The 19,304-nt window shown below is 44.3% G+C and overlaps 1 protein-coding gene across 1 annotated transcript; it reads right to left on the bottom strand.

The window, feature by feature from the left end:
- Window positions 1–882: 882 nt before the first annotated feature.
- On the bottom strand, window positions 883–17,556 carry LOC143935809 (keratin, type I cytoskeletal 19-like). The gene is made up of 8 exons (XM_077459919.1): window positions 17,005–17,556; window positions 14,339–14,421; window positions 11,281–11,437; window positions 10,646–10,807; window positions 10,440–10,565; window positions 7,386–7,606; window positions 2,606–2,634; window positions 883–1,143 (listed from the first exon to the last, which is right to left on the bottom strand). The coding sequence occupies exons 1-8, from the start codon at window positions 17,425–17,427 to the stop codon at window positions 1,064–1,066; spliced, it is 1,281 nt and encodes a 426-aa protein (XP_077316045.1). The 5' UTR covers window positions 17,428–17,556; the 3' UTR covers window positions 883–1,063.
- Window positions 17,557–19,304: the final 1,748 nt, after the last annotated feature.

Raw genomic sequence — 19,304 nt, forward strand, 5'->3', positions numbered from 1 at the left:
CATGCATTGTTACTCATGTTTCTAGCACCATCTTGAAGCACATGAAAATTGAATATGCTGACTTTCATAAGGTCACCATTTTCATTTAAATTTGCACATCCTCTTTTCTGGTATGTTTCCAAGGCCCTGGAGCTTCATATGGGGATGACAAGGACAGGCAGTGTGCATTCTGCTCTCTCAGAAAGTAATGGAATTACAAGTGTTTATATGTTCTACCAGTGACCCTGAGATGGCATATGCTAAGGTCGGTGGTGTGTTTTACAACTCTTTGGTCCTGTTGGCATTTAAATATTTATATACCCCACAGGTGTGCTTTAGAAAAATTCTAAATGGCACAGGTCACACTAAAACCAGCCCCACTCAATGTAGAAGAATTTGTGCGACCACATTTGTGGAACCATGTGCACAAAAATTGTTGATTGTGCCTAGTCCCAGAATTGCTGATGAGTTATTGCAACATTTTACCATCTTTATTCAGTTGAGCTCCAGGTCTGCAGTGATCATCAACCTTGTTAAGTCCTCAAAAGTTGGTATACATTTGGACCCCGAGTTTGAGTTCTATCATTGCTTTAAATACCCAGATGAGTTGATTTCTAAGACAACAGTTTGCAGATTTTTTAACCCAAGAATTAAAAATAGGGTTGTCACATCATCCCTTTAAATCTGAACACATAAGAATAACATGTGAGGCTAATTGAATGAAGACAAGGCACCAAGTGAGTTTAATGGCCACCTTAATCAGCCACTGAACTTATGTAATTAATATGTGTTTGGGTTTAAAGGGATGATGTGGCAACCCTAATTAAAAAACAACTATTTCGATCTGCATTTCGATTAGCTCTTATCTATAACAGGAAAAAAAAAATATTATTGAGCTTTGAAAATGGTGCATGGTTCTTTATTGAGTACAACATTGCTTTATAGAGCTAGTGAATGTAATAAACAAAAAAAATCAAGAAACTGCATAACTGATTTTATTTCTTTGCTGCAAGGGTTCTTCTGAGTAGCTGATCATAATACAAGACTCGTGTACGTGCAGAAGTGGATGTTACATTATCTTTGTTCACTTCTTGTCAGCTGCAGAAGTCTCTTCTTTCACAACAGTGTGGACCTTTGTAGTGGTAGTAGTGTTTGTAGTTGGCCCTAGTAAAGCAAAAAAAAAACAAAGATTCATGGTCGTACAAATCCCAGAATTTGTATAATAGGAATATTTAGTTTTATTAATTGGATAAGAGGCATTCTAATTAAAAAAAAGTTTGATTTTTTTTCCCCTCTACATTGTACCCCAGGCTGGATTCTGACATTTTCTCCCCTGGGCCAGCTTCTAGGGCACCATCACGAAGCAACAGTTCATTTTAAACCTTATCTTCCATATTGCAAATTCCACCCTTCTTAGATGATCATAAATATCTTCATCTAGGCCAGGCCAGGCCAGGCAAGACACACACACACACAGCACCTAGGAACAACCTACTGCCCATAGAATCACCACGCTATGATAGGTGTTGAATAGCTGATGCACCTGGCAGCCATTTGTTCCCTTGGTCATGGTCTATGCAGCCTATTGAGAATTTGAAAAATCCAGCTCTCATCATACCGAGAACACAACTTATATAGAAAAAAAGGAAGGCTTTTTTTTGCATCACGGAAAGTTTTTTTTTTTTTTCATGGTTCAGACCTTCTAAGTTATAGAATGCTGGATAAGATGACTAACTATAAAGAATCTTAGTTTATTAATCCCTAACTGCCAACACTGTGAGATATTGTCGTGCAAGGCATTTAGCATGGGTAGTGAAAAGGCAGTTCCCTGGCAAGTTGATACCAACCCCTTACTCTTTAATTTATATTTTTTGTTGGAGGGGGGGGTAGATGTTTTGGGAATGGCATTAAAAAAGGAGTAACGCTCTTGAGTATCTGTAGTAGTTAGAGGCTTTTAAGCATCTTTAATGCTTTCAGGATTGGGGGTGTCAACATAGTGGAAGGTGGGAGGGTGGGGATTATGTGCAGAACTCTTGCCTTAATTAGGTATCCTATTCCCAAAGAGCTTGAAAAAGCTAATGGTACTATGGTATCCTTCTACAGTCCAGTTTTCTACGGTGCAGCTGGCATAGAAACCAGTCAGTTTCCTTTTTTTTTTTTTTTACAAAGCTTATTGAACAAGCTGAAGTTAGAAGCTGATTGGCTACTATGCACAGCTGTACCAGTTTTATTGAATCAACCCCACAATATTAGCCTGGACTCATATGTAGGTAGGCAAACCAAGCTGTTTTAAAAGTAATAAAAACATTTTTTAAGTACAGCAATGCTCCTGTAACATAAACAAGCCTTGCTAGACTGCAAAATGATAAATCTGCATTATGAGATTTATTATGTGATATTTTGATATACCACCTTTAGCACGTACTTGATATTTTAACTTGAAGAGTAAAGCTTCTTTTTCCCATTTTATACTCAGAAAAAAAGTTAGAACTCTCAGTGACCTGATATTCTTAGTGCAGTTGTGCTCTTACTGACAGCTGCTATCAATATATCTTTCTGGTTAAATTAAAATCAGCCTGCAGCTACATTTCAGAATTTCGGTTTAAAAATTACAAATGTCAGTTACCTGCACTCTCCTTATGAGAAGCTCCAGTGCTGTGAAATGAAAAGAGAACAGTTAGCGGTTGAAGCTTTCAAACAAATCTATTTTGTGTTATTAAGAGGTTAATTTATGGAACCGGTAAAATTACAGACCCCAATCCTCAGCTAGTAGCCACAAGTGATGCTTGAATTGAACCCATCAAGTACAATCACCATCCTATGTATGACCACCCTTAGGCTAGACATATATATATGTAGCAAAGTCCTGGGCCCCTCGAGGCCTAATGGTGACCTCCAGAGTTGGGGACAGCTGACATCCTGTTACAAGGCATGGTGGGCGCAAGGCATTTTTTGAATGCAAAGAGATTTTTATTGTCTCTTGAACAGAACTTGGGGAGAGAGGGTTAGGGCCAGGACACCCTTAGGTAGATGCAATGGTAATTGGCAGACTCCGAGACTTCTATAGGTAGACAGTTATACAGGTGAAGGCCTCCAGCCGGACACCACTTCTGTATAAGTAGGACCACTGTTTCCTATGGCAACAATCAGTGGCGTAACTAGAACCTTCAGGGCCCCGATGCAAGAAACCATGGAGGGCCCCCCTGACCTCCAGCCAGGGCTCTTCTGACTGATCCCGGGGGCAGCAGGACCTGGATAGGAGGGGGAACAAATCCTCTCCATTTTCCTCCTGCAGTTACTTAATTCCTATCAGAGGGAGAGGAGGAGAAGCAGACTTTTAGTGGCTACAGGAGAAAAATTGAGGGGATGTGTTCCTCTAAATGCCCCCCCTCCCCCATCTAGGTGTTCAGGGGCAACATGTGCGCTATCACAATTGCGAACCCTGTAGTTACGTCCCTGGGATGAGTGCCAGTGGTGGTGGTGGGGGATGGGATTAGTGGCAGCAGTGGTGTTTGAGGAGGGATAGGATCAGTGGCATCGGTGGTGGGGGATGGGATGAGTGGCAGTGGTGAGGGAGAGATGGGATGAGTGGCAGCGGTGGGGAGGATGGGATCAGTGACAGCAGTGTTGGTTGGGTGGGGATGGGATCAGTAGTAGCGGTGGTGGGGAATGGGATGAGTGGCAGCATGAGTGGCAGCGGTGAGGGTGATGGGATCAGTGGCAAGGGTTGTGGTTGGGGGGTGGGATCAGTGATGGGGGGGTTGAATGGGATGAGTGGCAGATGTGGTGGTGGGAATGGGATCAGTGGCAAGGGTGATGGTTGGAGGGGGATGGGATGGGATGAGTGGCAGTGGTGGTGGGAAGATGGGATCCATGGTGAGGGTGATGGTTGGGGGGGTGGGATGGGATGAGTGGTGGGGAGGGGAATGGTATCAGTGGCAAGGATGGTCGTTGCTGGATGGTCATGGTGGGGTGGATCAGTGGCAGCAGTGGTTGTGGTGGTGTGGGGGGTATAAATGGTGGTGGTGTGGGGTGTGGGGGAGGGGGAATCAGTGGCAGTAGTGGTGGTGTTGGCGGTATCAGAGGCAGTAGTGGTTGTGTGGTGGGTATCAGTGGCAGTAGTGGTGGTGTGGGGGTATCAGAGACAGTAGTGGTTGTGTGGTGGGTATCAGTGGCAGTAGTGGTGGTGTGGGGGTATCAGTGGCAGTAATGGTGGTGTGTGGGGGTATCAGTGGCAGTAATGGTGGTGTGTGGGTGGTATCAGTGGCAGTAATGGTGGTGTGTGGGTGGTATCAGTGGCAGTTGTGATGGTGTGTGGGTGGTATCAGTGGCAGTTGTGGTGGTGTGGGGGGTATCAGTGGCAGTTGTGGTGGTGTGCGGGGGTATCAGTGGCAGTTGTGGTGGTGTGCGGGGTATCAGTGTCAGTTGTGGTGGTGTGGGGGTATCAGAGGCAGTAGTGGTTGTGTGGTGGGTATCAGTGGCAGTAGTGGTGGTGTGGGGGTATCAGTGGCAGTAATGGTGGTGTGTGGGTGGTATCAGTGGCAGTTGTGATGGTGTGTGGGTGGTATCAGTGGCAGTTGTGATGGTGTGTGGGTGGTATCAGTGGCAGTTGTGATGGTGTGTGGGTGGTATCAGTGGCAGTTGTGGTGGTGTGGGGGGTATCAGTGGCAGTTGTGGTGGTGTGCGGGGGTATCAGTGGCAGTTGTGGTGGTGTGCGGGGGTATCAGTGGCAGTTGTGGTGGTGTGCGGGGGTATCAGTGGCAGTTGTGGTGGTGTGTGGGGGTATCAGTGGCAGTTGTGGTGGTGTGCGGGGGTATCAGTGGCAGTTGTGGTGGTGTGTGGGGGTATCAGTGGCAGTTGTGGTGGTGTGCGGGGGTATCAGTGGCAGTTGTGGTGGTGTGGGGGTATTAGTGACAGTAGTGCTGGTGTGGGGGGTATCAGTGGCAGTGTGCGGGGTATCAGCGGCAGTTGTGGTGGTGTGCGGGGGTATCAGTGGCAGTTGTGGTGGTGTGCAGGGGTATCAGTGGCAGTTGTGGTGGTATTAGTGACAGTAGTACTGGTGTGGGGGGTATCAGTGGCAGTTGTGGTGGTGTGCGGGGGTATCAGTGGCAGTTGTGGTGGTGTGGGGGGGTATCAGTGGCAGTTGTGGTGGTGTAGGAGGGTATCAGTGGCAGTTGTGGTGGTGTGGGGGTAACAGTGGCAGTTGTGGTGGTGTAGGGGGTATCAGTGGCAGCAGTGGTGTGGAGGGGGGATCGAGAGATGGGTGCCACTCACTTGTAGATCACTTGGTTCCCCCTGCTTGCTCGGTCTTGCTTGGGTGAGCAGGGAGGCTGGGCGGGGCCTGTGATTGAAGGTGTGGACGGAGAAGATGGGCGGAGCAAGCGGGGACAGAGAATTTGGGCGGAGACTGTGCGGGCAGAAAGAATGGGCGGAGAGAATGGGCGAAGCGGGCGGGGACTGTCCCCGATGAGTGCGGGAACAGAGGATGGGCGGGGAGGATGGGCGGAGCAGTCGGAAAGGATGGGCGGAGCTTACCGGGACTCCGCGTAAATGACTATCTCCTGGGCGGCGGCGGACCCCCTTACAGTGGCGGAGCTCAAGGGCTCAGTCGCAAATGCGACTGGTGCGACCCTGATAATTCCGCCACTGGCAACAATCTTGTAGCAGTTACTAATGTCAATTGTACTCAACTATTTGCAACACGAACAGTTCTCAGCTTACCCCATAACTCATTGTGGGTCTTCACTCCACAATCTCCCAGTCTTTCTCTAGACTTCAGATCCACTAGCCCCTGGATCCCCTGGACTCTTCCACTTTTAGCACTGAGTATCTTCCTCGAGCATCACCCCCAGCTTCCCTGCTGGGTCCCTGGCTTGTCACTCACAGATAATCTTTAAGTGTAACCCCTGCAGACACGCTAGGTCCCTGGCTTGACACTCACTGATGTTCCCGCAAGTGTCACCTCTATTGTCCCGCTGGGTCCCTGGATTGGCACTTGCTGAAGTTTTCCAACTTCTTCACCATCCCCGGCTGGCGAGAAGTCTGCACTGTTACTGGCCTCAGATTACACACAGTGGTCTCTGGTAACAAGGTGGATGGTCCCTTTGTGGCGACAGCTTTTCCTCTACCTCTGACCCCAACTGGTTCCCCATCCATTACTTCTGGTTGGACTACAAGCCCCCAGTCCTAACCCTATGCTGCTCTCCTGCTTCTGGATAGGCCCTCAGACAGATGTCCCCGATATAGGCCTCAGGCTTACATTCTAGCAGCCCAGGGCAGCATGACACACGTCCACCCAGACAGCCATCCAGGTGACACAGAATCCGATCCCCTGACTCCACATAAATAAATAGGCTCTCCCAGCAGGCCAAGGGACTTAAACAAAACCCTGGCAAATTGGCTGAGACACCCCATTCACTCATAATTTGTCCTTACAATGCCCAATGTCTTATTCAATGTAGCCAGTTACAACACCACCTAGTGAAGAGAGAAATGAAGCAAATCCAGAATTAGGGGGAAATCAATTGATCTCCTAACAACTGGCCAAGGCAACCATCTCCCGGCAACTTCATTTAATAGCAGCCCTACCTAAACATCAGGGTGCTACATATACAACAATTTTCAGGTAGTTCAACCACTTTCCAATTCCAATAGCTTAATATTGCAAAAACAGCCAAATAGAGCATAACAGCATACAACCATTAGCTTTGATAGACCCTGGTACCCAGGGCATGAGCCCCAGTTCATGTGCTAGGTCACTTTTGCAGTAATTATTTCAGTTTTTTCAAGTATGACACACATAGATATATTTGCTGAACTTTCTTTTTGAGACTTGTTTGTACCTCTCTTGCTCTACCAGCTAGTGACTAGTATTATATTTTAAACAGGGATGATTTAGCTGAACTAGGGTCACATCAAAAGGGTAATGTCATGTTGCACCACCAGCAGTATCATTATACTAGTCTAAACAGGGTGAATAGATACTAATTTTTTTCTTCAATGGCTGGGTGAGCAAGATACAACTCCCTACTTGGCGACTTACACTTGCAGTGTTTCCATCAGTGAGGGATCAGCGTTGAACTCAACCGACCAGTGGGGGAGTGACATATAAAAGTATTTTTTTGCCAGTTTTTAGCAGTCTTTTCCGTGAGTTTTTTGCAAGTATGCCAAGTGTGACATGGCCGTCATCATTTTAAAATATCCACTGATTGGACTTTTTTTGTTACTGTACTAGGTAGCTTATACTGGGTCACCCAACATGGAAACCGATATAATACAATACAGCTATAGAGTAAAGCCAAAGTGTCATTGTGATGCCCATCTCCATCTTGACCTGTTTACAATTTACAGTTACACCAACAAAACCAAGATATTACAGCAGATGGTTGTAGGACTTTTTCATTTACCCCTGATCATGTTCCTCCAGCAGTTTACGGTATGTGGCAATCTCGGCCTCCAGATGAGCCTTGATATCGAGAAGTGTTTTGTACTCCATATTCTGATGTTCCAGATCAGATCGCAGATTGGTCAGCTGTTCTTCAATGGTGCCAATGACAGATTGGACATGGTGGAGCTGAGCACCGTAACGGCCCTCCGTTTCAGAAATGGAAGCCTCCAGCCCTGCTCTCTAAAGAGACAAAGTGATATAATTAGGAATTGTTGACTGAAATGTATTTTGCGTCTGTTTGATATCCAGTCATGCTTAAAATCTTTGGATGTTTACTCTTTATTATGCAGGTTCCCATGGTTATAGTCGCCACTCTTTCGTTCATGGCCAGAGATTCTTGTGCAAATATAGTTTGGACAAGGAATAATGTAAGTAATATTCTACTCTAAAATCCCCTTAGTTGTAGAACCAGGAGGAAAAATAATATACTCACTGGAGTTCAGCTTTTAGGTAAGTCAAGTTAATGAAAGACAGCAGAGTGGTGCCCCCTGGGGTAGTTGCTTGGTACACGCTATGATTGTATTTTTGTGGGACCAGTATGTGTGAAAGCCCATTATGGGGGGGTCAGGGTCCATAACTTGTACTGGGTCCTATAGTTCTTTAGCTACACCATTGTCATCAGTAATGCTACCGATGCTCATTTAACTACTCTGTAGGCCCATATATATGTAGGAGACTGGCAGGGTCACAGGGGACTCTATTTCTATGTATAAAATGAATGAAAATGTTTAATATAAGGATCTAGGGGCCAGTCCCTAGCTTTTACATTTTATTTTTACATACACTTTAAGCATCCAATGTTAACAAAACAATGAATCTTACCAGTGTAAGATCTTTGGTGGCAAGCATGGGAGTTACCCTTCCCAGTCCCCAGAAAGTTTCCATGCAATGTGTTGTTGAAGGGAGAAATTAAAGGGGGGGGGGGGGGCAGGTCGGGAATTTGGGGAAATGGAAAGCTCTCACTAAGTTAGTTAAAGTATAACTAAAGGCAAAACATTTTTTTTTTTGGTTCTGGATGGAGTGGAGAGTGATTTGAACACCTGACAGTTCTTACTGCTGTCTGTGCCCCTATTAAGGAGATTCAACGTCTATTTGTCCTGTTTACCATTATCATTGAAAGTGAACGTAAAAGAAAATCCCAAATGTTGAAGGGGAAATCTTCCAATGGGGACACTTTTTTTGGTGACCTGAGGGTCCCCAATACATTCCATTTAATTTGCAGGAATTTCCTTTTACTTCCTGTTTGGCTATGGGACAGGAAGTGAAGGTAAACCTCCGAAATAGGACACAGATGGCGAAAAAAAATCTGACAGGGGTTATAACCCTCCCTTGCTCTTTTCAAAATGAAAAAAAAAAAGTGTTGCCTATAGTTAATATATGTACTGCGGGGCAGTGGCTCCTACAGGCGACATCACATACCTGTATGTCTTGTGCACTTTCGGGTTTGCGCCGTCGGAGGCTAGCTCCGGCATGAAGAGAAATCTCAGAAATAGGACACAGATGGCGGGAAAAAAAATCTGACAGGGGTAGACTGACAACTCATGGGGCCCCCGTGCAATAGGAGATTATAGGGCCCCCGGGCAATAGAAGATTATGGGGCCACACAGTATACACACACATACAGTATACACACAGGCACACAGTATACACATACACACACTGAAAAGGTACTGGAGAGGCAGGGCAGCTATAATCTTGGGATTTTTAAAAAAACACAGATTTTTACATACTGTCCCTGGTTTTATTGAGGCTGGCAACTCTGATGGGGCCCCCTAGTGGCATGGGGCCCTCGGGCAGTGCCCGAGTGCCCCAATGGTCAGTCCGCCCCTGGGCAGGGGTTATAACCCTCCCTTGCTCTATCTAAAAAGAAAAAAAAAAGTTTTGCTTATAGTTCTACTTTAACTGTTTGCTGATCACTATGCGTATATGTCCTGTGGGGTGGCGGCTGCCCCAAATGCATACTGCCCCACAAACTGCCTCCTGGGATTTTGTAGTAGTATGGGGTTTTTGCTAGTTTACCAGCAGGGCACACGGCATCTGCACATGCGCAGGTGGTCCATCGCATGTGCAGACATGCCGCAGAGATATTCTAGGTCCAGTAGTCCAGGCAAAGATCCCTGGGCCATATCTACACATGCATCAGATTTCAATTTAAGATGCAGGCACTAGAGAGGAACCGTGTAAGGAGAACTTTCCCTACAGGCAAGACAACACTGGGCTCCGTGGACTATTAAGCATGTTTTTTCTTACTTTTTTACAGTGACAAATTGTTGGATTTAAAACTATAATTTTTGATAGTAAGTATCTTTTTCCCAAAGATGGCAGAAAGCTGGCCTATACGGTAAGTGCTGTCAGAAAATTGCCTTTTGTAGAGTTGTGAATACACCTCTGGATGCAGTTTGGTTCAAGCATAATTGTTCTAGTAGGGTTGGTGCAGTGGTGGACTGACAACTCATGGGGCCCCCGGGCAATAGGAGATTATGGGGCCCCCAGGCAATCCGAGATCATGGAGCCACACAGTATACACACACACAGTATACAATCACACAGTATACACATACATGAACACACAGTATACACAGACATGTTTCTATTGGCTGAGAATGTACTGGAGAGGTGGGGCAGCTATAATCTTGGGATTTTTAGACCAAAAGGATGTCGGTAAGGGACATTTCAGAGACAGATTAAAAAAAAGCGCTGATTTTTACATACTGTCCCTGGTTTTACTGAGGCTGGCAACCCTGTTGGGGCCCCCTAGTGGCTCAGGGCCCTCGGGCAGTGCCCGAGTGGCCCAATGGTCAGTCTGCCCCTGGGTTAGTGGTTTCAGAGATTGTTAACGCAAAAGAAGTGAGTTGACAAAAGGTTTGATCTGTAGGTAGCACCATATGCCAAGATCTTGACAGCAAGGCAACCTTGTGGGTGTTTTGATTTGATCGACAAAATTGCTTTAGCATATAGACACATTTAATCCTAAACTTCAAAGTATGATTTCTCTATCTTCATGTGGACTCACCATGCTGTGCTGTGACTGTAGCTCAATCTCCAAACCCTGCATGGTGCGTCTCAACTCTGTGACCTCTGATTTGCTGGAATGGACTTGTTGTGTGTTGGACACAACCTCCTTCTGCAGGGATTCGCTCTATAAATGGAGAAACAAGATGTAGTTACATCCTTTAAAAAAAGAGGATGAGGAAACCATACACATTGGTGTATCCATACCTGGGATAAGAACCATCCCTCTGCATCCCTCCTGTTTCTCTCAGCCATGTATTCATATTGCTCTCTCATGTCACTCAAGACCTTGCATAGGTCAGCCCCCGGAGCTGCGTCCATCTCCACGCTCACCGTTCCACTCATCTGCTGGCCCTTGTCACTCATTTCCTGAACAAAGAGAAGAACGTAAATTTAAATCCAAGCTTCTACTGGAATATGGTCTGTAGGTACAATTCAAAAATAATAAATTCCAGTTAATTATTTTATATAATTTACCAAGGCCTCATGACATCTTTCTGCCATATACACATATGTAGTATAATACATTTGAAAACCTTTTGTAGCTGATAAAAACACACCATGATAATGTTACGACTGGTGTAATGATGAAGGCAAAGACAAACATTCAATCAGAGTTAAGCTGGCCATACACCTATAGATTATCTGCAGATTTTCTGGTTAGATGGAAAAAGTGCAACAGATTTCTCCATGTTCGCTAAACTGAAACAGAAATCTATAGGTGTATGGCTAGCTTTAGAGCGGGGCCCTCATGGTGCAACGACCTACAGTAGGTGCAATATACAATTATAGTTGCTACACCAGTTATTTGCCTTTTATTTACAAAATTCCAAAATTCTCACCTCCTCATGATTCTTCTTTAGGTAGGCCAACTCTTCCTTCAGATTCTCAAGCTGCAACTCCAGGTCTGATCTGGAGAGTGTTAATTCATCCAAAACCCTTCTCAAACCCTGGATATCAGATTCAACTCCCATCCGCAAGTGTTGCTCATTCTCGAACCTGAAGGCAGCAAGGTTTGGCGTTAGAATGTGAAAAGCTGATGTCCAAGATTGGTTAATTAAGGTCATGATTTTAGCCTACCATAAATTATTTTAAATAAGATTGAAACCTTGTTTCTTCCCTATGTCAGCGTCTATTTAAAAAAAAAAAAAATAATGAAATTTCCATTTGTATCCTAGTAGGCAACTTTCCTTCACTTTTTGTCTTGTAGACACAACTGGAAATGAGGAGATATATTCCCAATGTGACGGAAATCCCCTCCTAGACGGCTGTAATGGGAGCAAGTGTCCTCATTGGAAGAGGGCTCTACTCCTGTTTTGGTAGTAACTCAAAATGTTGGATTTACTCTCACTATGATTTCCTGTTGATGTTGGGGATCATGATAATTAGAGAGACAGAATCACTGAATCACCTAAAAGGGACACAGACAGCAACCTAACAGGGATTTTAACCCCTTACCACCCTATCAAAAAAAAAGTTCTAGTTAAAATTGGCGTGCAAACATTTAGATTAGCTATAAATCCTATAAACAGCACTTTAAAGTAATATTAAAATAAACATTTTATACTTACCTGCTCTATGCAATGGTTTTGCACAGAACAGCTCGGATCCTTATCTTCTGGGGTCCCCTGCTGGTGCTCCTGGCTCCTTCCTGGCTCCTTCCCCTTCCAAGTGCTAATAAGTCAAAATTTGAAATATTTGGCTGTAACAGAAGGCAGTTTGTTTGCCAAAGGGCTGGAGAGTGGAACAATAATGAGTGTTTGCAGGCAACAGTGAAGCATGATGGAGGTTCCTTGCAAGTTTGGGGCTGCATTTCTACAAATGGAGTTGGAGATTTGGTCAGGATCATTGGTGTCCTCAATGCTGAGAAATACAGGCAGAAACTTATCCATCATTACATACCATCAGGGAGGCATGTGATTGGCCCCAAAATTATTCTGCAGCAGGACAACAGCCCCAAAAATTCAGCCAATGTCATTAAGAACTATCGTCAGCATAAAGAAAAACACGGAGTCAGAGACCTGATCTCAATATCATTGAGTCTGTCTGGAATTACATTTAGAGCCAGAAGAATTTCAGGCAACTTACACCCACAGAGAATATGTGGTTAGTTCTTCAAGATGTTTGGAACGACCTACCTTGTGAGTTCCTTCAAAAACTGTGTGCAATTGAACCTAGAAGAATTTGTAAGCAGGTGCTTACAGGTTAGCTATAGAGAGCATTAAATAATCCTTCAGGCTGTCCAGATGGGAAAGGGGTTAATCCAGTCCCTTGGCATTTTCATGGGCATTTCTGGGCTCTGCTCTGTACCCTGTGCTTTCAATAAATAGGGGGAAGGGTCTGCTCAGGCTGTCCATCGTGGCCTGCATGGGAAGGATTCAAGAGGCCAAGCCTGAAGATGTAACCACCAACAACATATGGAGTGCACCCTAGGGTAGTCTGTCTGACTCTTTCACATAATGGACTTTCACCTTGGGGAAGGTATCTACCAGGCAGCCTGGATCTAGCTAGTTAGAAAGGAACTGTTACTGCACCCATTGGACTGTATTGCTGAGATGTCTAGTAAAGGCTGATCAAATGTTTCATGCCTAGTCTGAGTTTATTACAAAGGGGGTGCATGGAGGCACATTGCGTATTTAGAAGAACAGGGTTTGTAATCACATACAGGATGAAAAGAAAAGACTAGAAGGTCATCAAAATCTCAGCAGAGGAGTTGGCAGAATGTGTGTAGTTGCTAGGGGCAACCATGAACTGATGGGAATATAATAGCAGCCAGACATCGGACAGTAGTACCAGAGATGGGTGACAGGTCCTCCGGTAGCGAGGGGGTTGGTGCTCTGGCTCCCTCCCTAGAGGATGGTACCCCATATGGAATCAGAGACCCCATGGGCCTAGCCACAGCTGTGGTAGAGTAGGAGGTTAATAAAGCGCACACATGAGGTCTTAGTGCACAGCTAGACCCCATTCTGTCATTGGGAGTGAGGTGGCAGAGGATTGATGGACTAGTGGAGCGGAACACAGGCTCAGTGGTGTCCCACTCTGAATGCTACATTCTGGAAGACAAGGCATGCATGGGACGGAGTGTTTCACAGAAGGAGTTTGCACAGCTGGACAAGGTGTACGGCTCACTTCTAAGCCATGGTTCGTACATGAGAAGAGGTACCCCCATGTGTAGGGCAAGTAGGCCCCACCCAAACCTTGATGGTGAAAGGGTGGCCATTTCAAACATTGATTTGATTTGGATTTCTTTTTTTCATTTACTTGCCGTTTTGGTAATTGATAGAAATAAACTATTAACACTTCTATTTCTGGAAGCATTTTTCATTTACAGCAATTTTTCACACCTGCCTAAAACTTTTGTACAGTAGTGTAATTTCAGTCAACTAATGTTCTTTTTTTTTAAATGAGATATTTTCTGATAAAATATTTTTTTTTTTCGCAGAGCACAAATATATTTAATGTAGAGTATATTTTCAGTGGGCCCTGTTTTTGAGGTATTGTTCACCCTAAAGTTATTTTTTTATGACGTTCTACAAACTTGCGCTTCCATGTTTTTTGTTTTTGTATTAAAGGTTTGTACTATAGGTAGCTCCCGAAAGCTCAGCACAAACCTCTTTCTTTTTAAACAGCTCTTGTGATAACGGATAAGCTATCAGCCACTTATGTTATGAATGCGTCAACCAACTTATAGACTTATATAGGCATTTGTAGAAGGAACCCAACCACTGTGTAGCACACACTGCAAAGCAGGAAGCAGAACCTGACTATAATGAGTGAAAAATACATACAGAAAAATACTTTTTTTTTTTTAATCCCATGTATGGATATTAGAGACTATTTACATCAAGCTGAAAAAAAATGTGAAAAGACTATTCATCCCCTAAATTAACATGGACTTACTTGAGTTTAAAATCATCTGCGGCCAAGCGAGCGTTGTCAATTGCCAACGTGATTTGATGGTTCTCAGTTGTAGAAGCGAGAATCTGTAAGAAGAATTATGACTCACATGATTAGGATCCTCATACAGTATTTTATACATCACGCCAAAGTAAGAAAAAAAAGAAAACAAGAAATATTCAATACATGCACATTTCCCCATGTTGTATCCCGTGCAAGTAATGATCTGCCACACACAGTATGCTCCTAATGTCCTTGTCATGGTGACAACACAGCACTTGAAATCCTCATTAGGGTTGTCAGCTGTTCCCGTTGAGCTACAGAACTCTACCTATTCCCCACCACTTTCTGTCTCACTCCGTCCATGGACATTTTTCCAACAAAACTGGGCTTCTGCCTTGATTCTTCAATTTTGAGAGACATAGTCTGCAGAGCATTCCCATGACAATAGGAACTGAATATCCAGCAGTTGCCCCTGCAAGAATTTTACAAGCCTGGTGATAATTTTCAATAAAAAACTGAATTCCAGGTATGTTTTTTTTTTTTTTTGTATAGTTACATTGGTCCATCTGGAACTAATGTAAGTATACATATTACATATGTGGCTGATTACTGTGGAAGTGAAGAATCACTATAATAGCTGCCAGGTCCTGTGTTTTTGGGGTCCCGTGCATTCTCTTAATGGACTAGGTGGACAGGCATGGCTGTGAAATCAAAATCTCCTTTCCTTCTAATCAGAGAACACCTTGTATTCATTGAGAAAACCCAAGGCATTCTTTGAATGGCACCCAAGCTGGAGACCCTCTATGCAACAGGGTAGCTGCTTGGCAATGAACCAAAAGACAGCAAGGACCACTGTAGTAGAGGTGGCTACTACAGTGATTCTCTGCTTCTACAGGGATCGTCCCGGTATGGCATATGTATACTTTGGTCTAAGCTGCAAAAAAAACGTACATGAGCCAAATTTCACTTCTCTTTACCTAGCCACATAGTCAAGCCCTTTCTGAGATAGGACATTTCTAATCCAACAAGACATACTTCTCTACAGAGTGTTTTTGATCTGATTGACACTTTAATATAACAACTCTGGAAGGATCCTCTCAGCTAGCATCTGTGAAAGATGCCAGATGATCTCAAAATAGTTTCGCTCACAGTTATATAGTTCCATAAATCTGTAACTCTCAAATTCAGCAGTGATAATTAGTCAATAAGTTCAACCTTCGACAATCCCTAGACTTTTGGTCCAAAGGAAGGCAAAATAATCCACCCCCTCCCAGCTAGTTTTGCCACATTAGAAAAAAAAGTTTTACTATATTAGCCTTTAGTAGAATAATGTTAAATATTATTCTTAACATGAGATCAAACAGTCTTGAACTGATAAGGAAAAAATCTTTTGGTCATCCACAACTAACGTCCTTTCGTCTTTTGTACAGTCCTTTTGGCTATTCTACCAAATCTTTATACATGACCTCAGCTATATGTAATTTAAAGCGGAGCGTCGCCTAAAAAAAGAAATAAAATAAAAGTCAGCAGATACAAATACTGCAGCTGCTTACTTTTATTATATATACACTTACCTGTCCAGGGTGCCCGCGATGTCCTCACCCGAAGTCGACCCGTCCCTCAGCTCCGGGTGGAGGCACCAGCATTGCTAGTAATGGAATCAGGAAGCCTTGCGGCTTCACGGACTGGTTCCCTATTGTGCATGCACGAGTCAGGCTGCGCATTCTGAGTGGTCCCTGCTGTCTTCTGGGACCTGTGTGTCTCCCAGAAGAAAACCGAGGGGGTGGAGGAGGGGCTGAACATGGTGTAGTATCTGCGGCGATCTTTCGCGGGAAGTGGGAGCAAATACCTGTATTAGACAGGTATCTGTTCCCTATTCCTCCCTGAAAGGTGCCAGATGTGACCGGAGGAATCCGGACAGCGGAAGTTCCATTTTTGGGTGGAACTCCACCTTAAAGCCTTTTTATGATGTCTTTTTTGCAAACCTTTCAGTTTTTTTTTTAATCTTCTGTAAATAAGAATTTGTAGTCATTTTATCTATTTAGTTCCTTGCTTTTGGCCCCTCTATCAAAGTCCTATGTTCCAAAAAGCTTGGAAACATGGTTTTACCATGGAGATACATTTTCGAAAGTGCCTAGTAATATGTTATTTAAAATGTAAAAAGTTATAGTACAGTGGAAATCAATCATGTCTAACGTATATTTTTTCCAACCACGCATTCCTGCCTGAAATTCTTTTAGCTGGAGATGACATTGTACTTTAATAGATTAGTGTCTTTGTACTGATGAGACTTGATGTATTCAGAACAGGAAACAGCCACATTGTGGAAGAATAAATAAACCCAGGATAGCTACAACCTCTGTATGTTCCCCTATAATCTCCTGCTGTTGTATCAATGTAACCATGTAATTGGCCAAGGGATTCACAAGCCACCAGACATTTGCCAGAAGATTGTCATGAACTACTACTGCCCATTTTATCTTTTAGCTCCTTCTGAGAAAAGTTGAAGATAGTTCTCAATGTTTAACAATAAAATCCAATATTCTTGATGTAACAGGACTTTTATACAATGATAGATTACCTACCATGAAAAAAAAAGTATGGAAGAAAAATGTCCATATACTTGTTATAAAAGTTATCCCAAGCACTTTTGAAGTCTACATTACCTTTTCACGCAGATCTTCTATTGTTGTCCAGTAGGGAGAATAGTTTTGCTCACGCACAGTGACTGACCCTTGCTTCTCATACCAGTCATGGATCTTGTGCTCAAGCTCTGTATTGGCTTCTTCCAAACTCTTCACCTTGTCCAAGTAATTTGACAAGCGGTCATTGAGGTTTTGCATAGTGTACTTTTCATTTCCAGAGAGAACTCCATCTGCATGGCTGGCACCAAAGCCAGAGCTGCCAGCACCACCGAAAGAGGAGCCACCGCTAAATCCAGAAGACACCATTCTAGAGGTGGAGTGAGAGATGCCAAGGCCAGAATGACCTCCATGCACACTTGATGAGCCAAAGACTCCACTAGATAGTCGAGATGAAAGACCACTTCCAGCCCTGGAAGAGCTGCTGTGTGCATAGTTATAACTCATGGTGGTCCTGATGGATGGATAGAGCAGTGTACCGATAGAAAGTCACCTGTTGGAAGTGGTGCTAAGAGTTCACCTGGGCACTCTATATTCACTCCTCAACTGGTGTTACCATGGTGAAGTTGTGTAGTTGTTTGATGTGACCTCCTACTTGGAACTAAGCCACTGTGTTACCTTTCCAAACTGTACTTATCTTGGATTCCTCTCTTGCAGATGCATATCGGAGTTTCATTCTCTTAATTTCTCTGGGAACAAAGACTGCACTCTCAAACTGTGTTTTTTTTCCTTCAGGGCACAAACTCAGCATCAAGTTCATCTTTCACTGTTAAAAAGCAAATATGAATTCCCACTTCCGTATGTACATAACCTTACACATTTCAATAGGTGAATGAGAGGCACCACTGGCGATTTGAAGATTTAGATTCACAAATAACTTTTTTTAAATGATTTTTCTTGTATATGTTACTGGGGCAATGACAGAATGAGCAGAGTACAATACAAGCATTCAGTGGTTTGCACAGTTTCTGCCAAATCTTACTTGATTGAAATGTATCTGTTTTGGAGACACAGAAAAGACAAATGATCTAGCATTTCAAACTCCTAAACTTAGCTTCACAGATTGGTGTGGAGCATGAAACTGCATCTTGGTACAAACTGGAATGTTTAAAAATGCAATGCAACTTAACCCTAGGTTCACACCTATGCAATTTGTTTATGCTTTTTGCAGTTTGCAGAAGTCCATTTAACAAGCAAAAAAACATGGCGTGGGGTCACCTCCCCAAGTCCATACCAAGCCATGTGGGTCTAGTATGGATTCAGAGGGGGCGCCCTCTCCACAACATTTTTTTTTTTTAAATGATGTAGGGTCCCCCACAAAATCCATACCAGACCCTTACTGAGCATACCACCCGGTAGGTCAGGAAAGGGAGGGGATGAGCGAGCACACCGCCCCACCGCAAAAGCACCTTGCCACCATATTGATGAGGACAAGGTCCTTTTCCCGATACCCTGGCCCGTGGTTGTCAGGGACTGTGGGCGGGTTGCTTATCGGAATCTGGAAGAGGGGCCCCAGATCCCAGCCCCCCCTATGTGAATGGGTATCGGGTACATTGTACCCCTACCCATTCACCAAAAAAAAACAGTGACATAGTAAAAAGCTACAAGAGCCGCTTTTTGACAAGTCCTTTATTAATTAAGAAACCCGGAGCAATCTTCTCCCAGAACCATCATCTCCCGTTGCCATCATCTCCCAGTGCCGTCATCTCTCTGTGCCCTCATCTCCTAGTGTCGTCTTCTTCTTGTGCCGTCTTCTCCCATGGAACTGTCTTCTTCCTCTCCGCTGCTGTCTTCCTCGCCGCCGGTTACCCGCTAAAAAACAAAATAAATCCGGTCTTGTCCTGAAGCTGTCTTTCTCCGTTGTGAAGTCCCTGCTGTCTGGGCCCTCTTATATAAGTATGGGGCGTGGCCATCCAATGACGTCACCCAGAGAGCCTGCCCCTTGTGACATCATGTTTTTTTTTCAGCTTTCAGTGGGGAAGCCCGCTGACAGCTGATGACTCATTGGTTGTTAAGAACGCAGTGGGCAGCTTCCCGACCCCTTCTTAGCAACCAGCTATATACAGTGCATTTAAAGGGAGTCCCGCAGCTAGCATCCACTAGGGGGAGGTAGGCGCAGGGACGGCATGACATGTGCTGGACTGCACAGTCGCCGTTTTAAGGGAGGTGTGGCCGCTTTAAGAATGTGGGGTGGGCGGAGCCGGGGGGCGGAGCCACGACGGCCATCTCGTGCCAGCAAGGGGCAGTGTCATCAGTTGCAGAGCGGAGGAGGAAGGAATCTGACGTACCCTCCCGCTCTGCAGTACAAGATCCCAAGATGGCGG

Source organism: Lithobates pipiens, unplaced genomic scaffold (assembly GCF_037356315.1).
Source record: "Lithobates pipiens isolate NorthernLeopardFrog02 unplaced genomic scaffold, aLitPip1_a1.2 Scaffold_28, whole genome shotgun sequence".
NCBI classification, from domain to species: Eukaryota; Metazoa; Chordata; class Amphibia; order Anura; family Ranidae; genus Lithobates; species Lithobates pipiens.